General features: G+C 37.1%; 1 protein-coding gene across 1 annotated transcript; it reads left to right on the top strand.

Moving 5' to 3' along the window:
* Nucleotides 1-5,088: 5,088 nt before the first annotated feature.
* On the top strand, nt 5,089-8,932 carry LOC144712300 (tRNA (Ile)-lysidine synthase). The gene is made up of 4 exons (XM_078586536.1): nt 5,089-5,742; nt 6,844-6,954; nt 7,134-7,409; nt 8,645-8,932. Exons 1-4 carry the CDS (start codon nt 5,104-5,106, stop codon nt 8,849-8,851), a joined length of 1,233 nt encoding a protein of 410 aa, XP_078442662.1. The 5' UTR covers nt 5,089-5,103; the 3' UTR covers nt 8,852-8,932.
* The last annotated feature ends 2,375 nt before the right edge of the window (nt 8,933-11,307 follow it).

The raw sequence follows: 11,307 nt of genomic DNA, 5'->3' as shown, positions 1-11,307 counted from the left end.
TGGAGGAGAGAGAGATGGATGCAGACAGAGATAGATTTAGACATAGAAAGAGATAGGGGATAGATAGATGGATACAGTTAGAGAGATACATATTGATGTATATTGGATTGATATAAAGATATATATATAGAGAGAGAGAGAGAAAGAGAGAGAGAGAGAGAGAGAGAGGAATGCTGGCCTTTGCTTTGATTAGATGGTGATGGTGGGGAGTGGACATTAATATCGCAGAGCCAGCCGCCCCTTCGTCAAACCTGATAGTTTGACTTTCATTCAGAAGATTGCTCATTAATTTATTGCCTATGCAATAACTATATAAACTATTTAATAGATGGAACAGCTTTTACTGACATAATTTTTTTTTTTCATTTTTCTATCCTTGTCATTCTCCCCAGGAATAAGTTAACATGACAACGAGAGCTTGATGAATTTTTTTATTTTTTTTTTGAAAGAAAGAGCTTGATGATTTATATATTTTTTATTCCTGGAATTGATTCCTATTGGGACGTTTGGCTGTTTGACTTTTCCTAGAGAGCGAAAGGAATAATTCAAAGATGTTGACAAAGAGATATCCAGTTATTAAATATATTTTCTTCGGGAAGATTGCCTAATCTTCATAAAAAGTATAGATTTCATTTCTTTAAAAATTTACGTGAAAAATGACATGCTCAAGGGACTTTTGATACAGAATATTATAGAATAGTGATAATTTTATCATTGAATGCATTTTTAATAATAATTATAAGCTTTAAATGATTTTTCTGGCATCATTATAACTTTCATATCTCTCATTTTCTCCGTAATTTAATGTAATATCGTTGAAATGTGGCCACGTTCTACAGCTCGTTATTCTACTAGATAGCAGCGACTATGGTTCAGAACTTCATGTGATCTGGTCATTCTGAACAGTTTAATCCGAAATAAATATTTAAACCATCAAAACATCCATTTATTCATAAAATATTTAGTTTTCAAATATTAATCAATAAAGAAATCAGTTTTACCGTCAAACTCAGTGCATAATATATTGTCAAACACATATCCAATCTGGAATTTTCATTTAAATTTTCAGATTTGTTTGTACATAATATGCATGTATATGTTTTTCTATTAATTTCTGAGGAGTAAATAATAATTTGACTCCGAGTTAGATATTCTGCCTAACGTCACATGACATCATCATCGTTGATGGATAATAGACAATGGGTCAAGTTATAATATCTAATTTGTTACGCCTAGCTTTGTAGTGAATTAAGGAACATTACTTATATATTTAGGAAGCTGACTTTAAGTACATTTGTACGCTAAAACACGTTAACCCATGCGACTATATTTTTAATTAAATTCTCCAACATCTATTGCATGCTTATTACAACCTTTTGAGCCTATCTATGCAACTTGAGGTTCAGACTAGTGCCATCACTCTAACAGGCATGAGATACCACTTCAGTGACAACCTGGAGATGAAATTAGATCTGAAAGCCAATTCCACTTTCTCACATATCTTCCAGTCTGAAGACAAATCAGCATTGTATCATTCTGGAAAATTTAATGTAGATAAACTTATATTTGGAGCTTAAATGATGTGATTATTCATCACAATTAGCCATAACATGATTATGGCAAAGTATGATCAGTATCTGGCCATTACTTGTGATTAAAGGGTGGTATTTGCATGAGTGCTAATCAGTATAGGAATCCATTTCAAACAAAAAATCACAAAAACTTTAATCTTACATATTTGGTTGCTAGGGCTGAATACATGTCTCCATAAGGGAGAGTTTAGGAATGAAACCCCGATGGAATTGCCTGTATGATTCTCTTTAAATAATTGATGATAAGTATTGGTTCTGTGATGTTAATCTATTATCCCTATATCGAAACAAGCCCAATGATTCCAATGAAAGATTGAATATCATCCCACAGCATCAAAAACTCACCTTGGATCCCTATCATTTGAAGCTCAATCATAAGGAATTTTTCCCCATGGCAGTCTTCAGCATGTTCATAATTATTATAGCCTCTCCCAAGAGAGAGCACCCGTGCAGTGCAAATTTTATGATACTTTTCTCTCTTTCTATTAAGAAGCATGACGCGATGCATTGTTTGACAATGACAACACATGCAGCAATAATGTCATCTAGGAATCTTGTGTTCTTTTCATGCCATTTGACAAATTTCTCTCTAAAATGCAGTGAAAAATAGCAAAATATACAAAAAATTTACATTGGAATTGGCAATTAACAAATAAAAGAATGCTTGTAACGTGTGAATGGCAACTACTGAAATTTTATAGCCAGACTAGTACCTAATGACATCACAATGAAAAACTTGTTTAAGCATGCTAGTTTTGTACCACTTTTGTCTTTTTCATCTTCCAATTCTATGTGCCTATACATTTTTTCCTAAATTTAACAAAACATGATAGCCGACAATAAAGATTCCTAAATGTGTGATGGGTAAAAACTGAAAATAGCATCATAAACATTTGATTCAATTTTCCCTATGAACAGGGGTCAACTGTGGGAGGGTGGATGCTTTTTCTATGACCTTTATCCTACCTCATGGGAATTTCATTTGCTTTCACCTTTAGCCTGCATTTAAAATAAACATGCCATTGATTTATTCCAGAGCTCTCTGATATCTTTGGCGGGTCTTTAATAGGTAGGGCTGGGAGACGGATGAAGGATCATCATTCGTTGTCTGTAAAATCAATGGATGGATGTTTGTCAATTTTATTTGCTTTCCTCCATGTGTTTGCTGGCCACCTGTTCTATTTAAGGGTTGACTAAGTCCTATTGGGGAACATTGAAATATCACTTCTAGTATTGCCTTTGCCAAAGATATATACTGGCTTAAAACGAGCCAGTATATATCTTTGTGGGCCCATTTAGTTTTTTGAGGGCCCCAGTAGTGTTCGCAATCCTGATTCTGATATCGAATAACTATACCGTTATGGATGATATACAATATATCATAAAAGGTTAATTCTGACATTATAATCTATTAAATTATAAATATAATTTAAATAAATTTTTGTCGTAATGTGAAACCAATAAATATGTTATCAAGCTATTGGACTAGCATCTACCAAGATTGTCTTTGAGTACAATTGTTTTCGCAACGATTTCCTCTGCAAGGATTTATAATGTTTTTTTTTCTTTTTTTTTCCAAATGGGACTGCATCCCTAGAAAAGTAAACCGATCTCTGGATCTCAAAATATTGATCCCTGGTTACAGATTTTTGACACGGATATTGATATCCAATATCCAACACTGTCGGCCACTAGGTCCCAAACCCTATGACATCTGTCCCAAAAGCCGATATTAGTTGGATATTTGATGTGCCTCCAATATCAGACATGTGGTATGTGAAATCATGTCAATTTCATACAGATATTGGTTGTCCATTATTGGATATCGGATGAACAAACCCAAGGCACAGGCCTGTCTAGAGGCAAACATTTAAAATAAAAAATAGCGGGCCATTGTTTAACACGTGGCCCACTTAAAATAGCTATCGCAAAGAAAATCTAGACAACTAAAGTAAACAATACAAACTATGTCATTAGTCATCAGTCATTCATCCGAGATGACATACAACCAGCGATGAAAAAGGAAGGTCTAAAAATGCCAGAAAAGATGGACAAACACTGAAGATTGAGAATCGACAGAATGGAGGAGTAAAGTAGAGGAGTAAGACAGAAAGAGAGGGAGGTGGATACAGAGAGATAGACAGATACAAACAGATGGGGAGAAAAGTAGAGAGATAAAGAGGAAAAGAGTGAGAGAGATGGAAAGATAGAGAAGAGAGGGTGAGAGATTTAGATAGGGGGAGAGAATGCGAGGTAACTCGTTTCATCATTGAATTCCATCATCCATTCAGTTGCTGTCATTTTCGTCATCCATTCTGTTCTTCGACATGGACAAATGATGGTAAGGACAATGACGAGTATGAACGGGTGACGTAACAGACGACCTTCTACTCTTGTCCCATTTGTCATCCAGCCCTGATTGGTTTCTAGCTCCAAGCCCATTATCATCCATCATTTCATTCTTCGACGCGGACAAATGACTGAACAGGACCAATGATGGGATGGTGACGATGAAGAAATGTGGACATATGACGGTTAAGACAACAACGAATCCTCTCAAAGGATGAGGGGACAGATGGCCGTCCAGTCCCATCCCATTCATCATCGAACCCTAATTGGCTTCGAGATCCAAGCCCATTATCATACGTCATTTCATTATTAGACAGAAAAATAACTGAGTGGGACCAATGACGGGATGGTGACAATGACAAAATGGGGACATATGATAAAGACAACAATAAGTCCTCTGGATGGGTGACAGAACAGACATCCTTCCAGTCCCATTCCACATGTCATCCAACCCTAATTGGGTCCTAGCTCCAAGCCCAATATCATCCAGTCATTTCGTTATTCGATACAGACAAGTGACTGAACAGGACCAATGACAGGACGGCGACGACGACGAAATTTGGACATACGATGCTAAGACAATGACGAGTCCTAGGACGGTTGACGGAACAGACGGCCTTTCAATCTTGTCCCATCTGTCATCCAACCCTAATTGGGTCCTAGCTCCAAGCCCAATATCATCCAGTCATTTCATTATTCGATACGGACAAATGACTGAACAGGACCAATGACGGGACAGCGACGACGACAAAATGTGGACATACGATGCTAAAGAGAACGGCGAGTCCTAGGACGGGTGATGGAACAGACGGCCTTTCAAAGCTGTCCCATCCGTCATCCAACCGTAATTGGGTCCTAGCTCCAAGCCCATTATCATCCAGTCATTTCATTACGGACAATTGACTGAACAGGACCAATGACGGGACGGTGACAACGAAGAAATGTGGACATACGACGGTAAAGACAACGATGAGTCCTCCGGACGGGCGACGGAACAGGCAGCCTTCCAGTCCCATCCCATCCGTCATCCAATCCAAACAGGCTCTAGCTCCAAGCCCATTATCATCCAGTCATTTCGTTATTCAACACGAGCACATGACTGAACTGGATCAATGACGGGACGGTGACGACGACGAAATGTGGACATAAGACGGTAAAGACAATGGGGAGTGTTAGGACGGGTGACGGAATAGACGGTCTTCCCGTCCCGTCCTATCCGTCATCCAACCATAACGGGCTCCTAGCACCAAGCCCATTACCAACAGTCATCCGTCATCCCAACGGTCATTACCGAGCCCTAACTGCAAAAAGTATAAATACTGGAAGGCTTCTTCCGCTGAATCGAGCGGGGGAGTTCGATCGGAGAATTGCAGAGATTGAGAAGATGGTGGCGATCTCCCTCTACAGAGGAAATCTGCACAGAGTTCCCGAGCTACCGCGCAGATGGTTGATGCCTCCTCGGACGATCTCCGTTCGCGATTTCAGATCTCTTTTGGAGAAGCGATCGAGGTCTCTTGCTCGATTACAACCTTCGGAAACCGCGGCAGAAGCTACTGGTAATGATGAGGAATTGAAGCTGGAATCCGCGGACGAGGAAGGAATGGGGGACAATGGATGTTTGAAGCCTGATCGAGGTCTGGTTGATTCCTCGGTGGCTTCGGTGGAGGAAGCCGCGGAGAAGGACGGTGTGGTGGCCGCGGTTGTTGGAATTGAGGGTGGGAAAGAAATTGAGGCCGTGGTCGGACCATCTTCTTCTGGTGCTGCGAAATCCGCCGATAATTGCGAGAAGGGTGATCCCGAGGTAGTATCGGTGCTTGAAATCCACCCGTCTTGTTTTAATGATTGCTGACACCTGATGATGAGGATTTTGGTTTTGCATCTTTGAATTCGAGCCGCATATCTCGGTTTTTCTCTTTCACTTGCGCGTATATTTTGTGGCATTTCTTAGGCTTATGTTCGTGCTCTACCCGTTTTGTTTATTGCTTGGATTCGATGGGTGACGAACACTGAATCTATGAGCAGACTCATCCTCTCAAGCACAGTGTGAGTGTCAAATAAATCATCATCGCGGATGGATACTTTATGGACATGGTATCTAAAACGATTGATCCTAGGAATTTCGAACTCGCAAATTAACATGATTTTAGACTTCTTGCTCAGATGTGATGATCGATGTAAACTATTCAAATGTGATCTTTGCTAACTATAAGATGCCTCTGAGAGAATGTTGGGGTTAACGAAAAAGAAAACACGGTACACATTAAGGGGAAGAATTATACTCATGAAATTCTACCTTTCAAAAAATACTTGAAGTGGGATACCCAAATATTCTCTATTAAAACTTTAATAAAATCGAACGGGTCTTCCGTCGTATTATTGCAGCAACTTCACTATTTTATCTTTCATTACGTTTTTTTGTGACTTACCAAGAAGGGGTTGCTACTTGTGTTAATTTCCGAAAAATATACCTGTGGTATTCTTCCTTTCTTGATATGTTTTCTTAATATAGTTACAGCGGATTCCCAATAACTTTTTCTTTTAAATTTCATAAAATCAAACAGCACTTTTCTTTGCATAACTGTAGCAACTTCAAAAAAATCATTGGCGCATCCTCATGTTTATAATTCTTCTCTGGTAATTTCTGTCCTTAAAAATTAACCAATCCATTGACATACCATGGGGGGTGGTGTTCATGCATGAGGATTCCAGAAAAATCATACTCATGATATTCTACATTTCCTGATTATATTGTTTTAATACTGTCGCAATGGATACCCGATATCATTTTCTTTTCAAAATCTCACTGAATGAGAAGGAACTTTCCTCGAATTATTGTTGTGACTTTATTATTCGCTGATATATTTCTCCTTCTATTTTAACACATCCAATGACTTACCATCAGGCCGCACCGAATAATGGTATCGATGACATCGAGCTACGGAAAAATGATCTAGAGAAGAAACTTGTTGTTTTGAATGACAAAAAGCATCACCTTGTACAAATGCTCAAGCAGGTAAACGAATTTATGATTTCATCCTCTAGGCAAAAGGGAGATTCGTTTTATGTGTAACTTTAATGAAGAAACAAGAAATATCTATGACCAATTCACGGTCGTTTGAAACATAGATGATTTTAATATTCAGCGATTGGAACTTTGGACATGCCTATTTTTATTTTTTTTATTTTTCTTAGATTTTAAACGCAGAAGAAGAGTTGAAGAAAAGATCAAGTGCCCAACTATCCTCCGTTCGTGCTTCTTTTCCCTCTCCTGCTGATCCTTCAGTTGAAACTGGATCGGCCATGAAAGCTACCATTCCAAGGATGACCGTAGATGTAAATTTTGGGGGTGTTACTAATGGAGGCAAAGAATCAGAAGAGTTTCCCAGCCACAGTGTGCAGGCGCACCGCCCATCGCCATCCTCGACTTCTCCTTTCAACAGGCCAATGCATGGATTTTTTCAAAACTCGGTAAGTGCCAATAGAACAAAGGGCTTTTTTTTAAGTTGAGAACTCTAGTTCAATTATCTGTATCAGTGCTACTATGTCTTCTATTTATCCACAATTAGTGCATGATGTTGACTATTTATCTGTCCGGCAGTCATGGCTAGCGTTTCGTTCTCATCAATATCACCTTTAATGTCATCAACCCTCGATGTTCATGAGGACATCGATGGACTTAAGTGTGGTTGAGGATGATGAGGTTGCCATTGACGATTAATGTTGACGATGATGTTATCAAAAACTGTTAATCCTATCTGTCAACCCTGATGATGTTAAGGACTTAGTCAATGTGGCCTAGACGTAGATGATTATGACACTTATGTAAATTCTCTTGGAGTACGGGCGGTTGTTCATGACAACAATGTTGACACCTGTTGACACTGACAGTATCGTTGACAAACTGCCGACATCAACCTTAGCACCACATGTCCATCTCCTCAAGATGTGCCAATGATGGTGACGTGTGACGTTGAGAGTTGCCAATGATGTCAGCCTTAAACATGGATAATCCAATTTGCTGTCATCTGAGATGCCAAAGATTTTCCAAAGACGTCAACCTTAATCATGATTAAGGTTGGCGTTAATGTTGAGCAAATTCAATCTTTGGCATCTGAGATGTTGGTCTTGTTCCTATTCGGGTGTTTCTCTTATCCCCTCTTTTTTCTTCCTCTTTTTCCCACTAATCAATATCATTAGTATTTGAGAAGTGCTCACGAATCCACGAGAAAACTGTTTTTGTCTCATTGTTCATAAAAAAGGGAAAATAAGCAAATTTATGAATTACACAGCTTTTCTCTTATCTTCTCTCTATTTCTCATTTTTCCGTAATCCTTTACAGGTAATTAGTTCTCATAAATCCGTGTGAAAGCATATTTTTCTTGTTTATGATGGAAAATTTAAAGAAAGATAATATATGAACTTAACATTTCTCTTATCCTCTGTTTTTCCTTTTTTAACAATTTATTATGACCATTTGTATTCACAAAGCCTTGTGAAAGCAGATTTTATCCGGTTCATTATAGAAAAGAGAAATAAAACTATTTATGAACTCACTAAACTTTTCCTGTACCCTCTCTTTTTCTTTCTTTACCCCATCAGTCCTTATCTTTTGTATTTTTACGAATTCTCAAAAAAACACAAATTTTATTTATTGTAGAAAAGTCAGGGAAAGATAATTTATGAATTTAGTCGACTCTACGCAGGCCAACGTATCACAAGGAATTTCCTCGTCAGCATCGCTTGGGAGTATGACAGCCAGCCCGTCTCGCTTCGCCCCTCCGGGGCATCCAGGTCAGCTCATGGTTTCTCTTTCTGGAGCTCCTTTTCTTGCCTCTTCCCCTTCCCCTTCCCCTGCGGGTTCCGGTGGCGCTTCCTCCATTTTTAGAGACGCTCATCTCACCAGCCCATAGATGAAAAAACAAACATGCTAGCAGTTTCTAGACCAAAGATTGCTTATTACAATCAGGGGTTTAATCAGTGTTTTGCTCTTCTTCCTTTTTTATATACAGAATAGATCATTTAGTTGATATAATTTTCATTCTAGAATGATAGTTAGTGATACTAGCATATCAGAAGCATGTTCTGAATGTTACTTTGGTTTTATTCTAAGTGTTGGATGACCACTTTAGTCTTAGTCTAGGGTGAAGGGGTTTAGAAGTATAGATGATTCAATATTAGTATGTAAAAATTGTCATATTATATGTCTTGCCAGTTGGATGATTTTTTCCCTATATAGATGGTCTCAATTTTTTCCCACTTTCCGTGTTTTTCAATTTCTGAAAGCGTATACAAAAAAATAAAGCAGGTAATTCTTGATAATATATGAATGACAGGATGAACTCAAGCATGAGTGCTGTGTTTTTTTAGATTTGACATCAAATTAGTATTGTATTTAGTCGAACTTAGTATTGTGTTTCATATTTATTCTGTCATTAATGTATGTGAAAAATATGAACTCTGCAGGAAGTTTGAGTGAATCCACACAAAAATCCTCTGCTTTTTGTACTCAACCTAATTCCCTAAAATCCACTTATACTAATTGTCCTTTTAAAAATCTGACTTTCCTTATTTGCTTTCCAAGACCTATTAATTGATCATGATAAAGAACGTAACTCAAAATTGGATGGCTATACAAATATTTTATAAATTTGATAGTTGAATAACTACACATCTCGATCAATGTCAAAATTGGATATTTCTTGGTCTCTTGTCTCAATGCAGCAAACTTCTTTGGCAAAGTGCTATAGTTTATGATTTTCTCAAATTAATTTAATGATCTACTTTTAGATATCAAATTGGCATATCCTACTAGAAAAACAGGGAAGGCCAGTCACATTGGTTCTATGTCAAATTGAGTTGATACATATATTTTATATGACATTGTCTCAATGTTTTTAGATTTTACTTAAAACATTAAGAGCCATATATTTGATATTACAAAAGAGTAAAGGATCTCTAAGGCTAGTTAGTTATCTCAGTTAAAGCTCAAGTGAGATTCGGTAATGAATGTGTTTAATAAATGTGATATCATCCTGCATCCATTGTGTTGGTCCAAACATAATTTTCTCATATCTATCTATATTGTCCCATCTTTTATCTCAATCCATAAACTCCCAAATTCACTGTTGTTGTTTGTACAGGAAGTAATCCTTCTTTTATTAACAAAATGGCAATGAGGCTTTATTCCAGCGGAAACTACTTAATTAGTAGCTTCATTTGTATGCCATTATCAAACAGTGCTGCAATGAAATCTTTGTGCCCTGAGCTTGACAACTGAATAAATCATTATTTGGAAAAATATAAGATATCTCCATTGTGGGAGAGAACTAGTAAATCCCATAAGAGCCAGTGTCTAATAAATCACATTATCCAACCACCCAAATTGCATATTCCTCTGCAGGACTCCAAAAAGGTGCTTTAGCCATTCAGATGGACATTTTAAATATGTATTAACATGTTTGATTTATAAATGGATCCATATCAATCTAATTATCTGTAGTTGTAGCTTTTGATTCCTGTTTCTCCTATTCAATACAATATTTTGGAGTTCAGACATAAAACATAATTCAAAAATTTAAACTCTTAGCAGGGAATCAATCAAATAATGGACACAAGTTTTGAGTTAAAAGTATACAACTAAATAATGGGAAAAAATACAAACAGTGGATAGGTAGAATCATTACTAAAAATAGAGTAAAACTCCTTTTAGTTTATTCACACAATTATAACAACAAAAAGTAGGCAAGGTGTGAATTATACCATAGTTGCTTTCAGAGGATTTAAAAATTAGAAATGTTATTTCAGGATTAATATATTGGAGTAGAACTACATAATTGTTGTTCATTAGTATTAAGCTACTATTTAATTTAACATTTCAAATTTAGAAAAATCTTTCCTCAACCACACATAAGTAAATGAATATTGAGTCATTTTATTTTTTGGAGTAATATATCCAACTAAATTGATCTATACTTATGTATTTCTCTATAGAATATTGAATAATTTTATCAGTTCTTTTAATCAATTACCCTCTTTTTTCTTCTCCTCCTCTTACTATGGGTGCCCCCCTCTTATAGGGGAGATATTTGCCTTCCCCCTTAGGAATAAAGAGAAGAAGGCCCAAAAAAGTGTCATAGAGTGCCCTTATAAGAGAAAACTCCACATACATGCCCATACATGAACTCTCCTACGCACAAAAATATAGGACCATACCGGGGTCCAAACATGTGTGAACAAAAACAAAGAAATAAGGTCTTCTAGGCTAGATGGTCCTCCATCACACTATGGCACCACCAATTTAGATGTCAGAATGACAAATGATTTTTGAACAAGTGCTAATTTTTCTATTCCGTAGGATGTCGTGAAC

Source organism: Wolffia australiana, chromosome 14 (genome assembly GCF_029677425.1).
Source record: "Wolffia australiana isolate 7733 chromosome 14, ASM2967742v1".
Classification (NCBI taxonomy): Eukaryota; Viridiplantae; Streptophyta; class Magnoliopsida; order Alismatales; family Araceae; genus Wolffia; species Wolffia australiana.
This window is presented reverse-complemented; position numbering and strand designations above follow the sequence as displayed.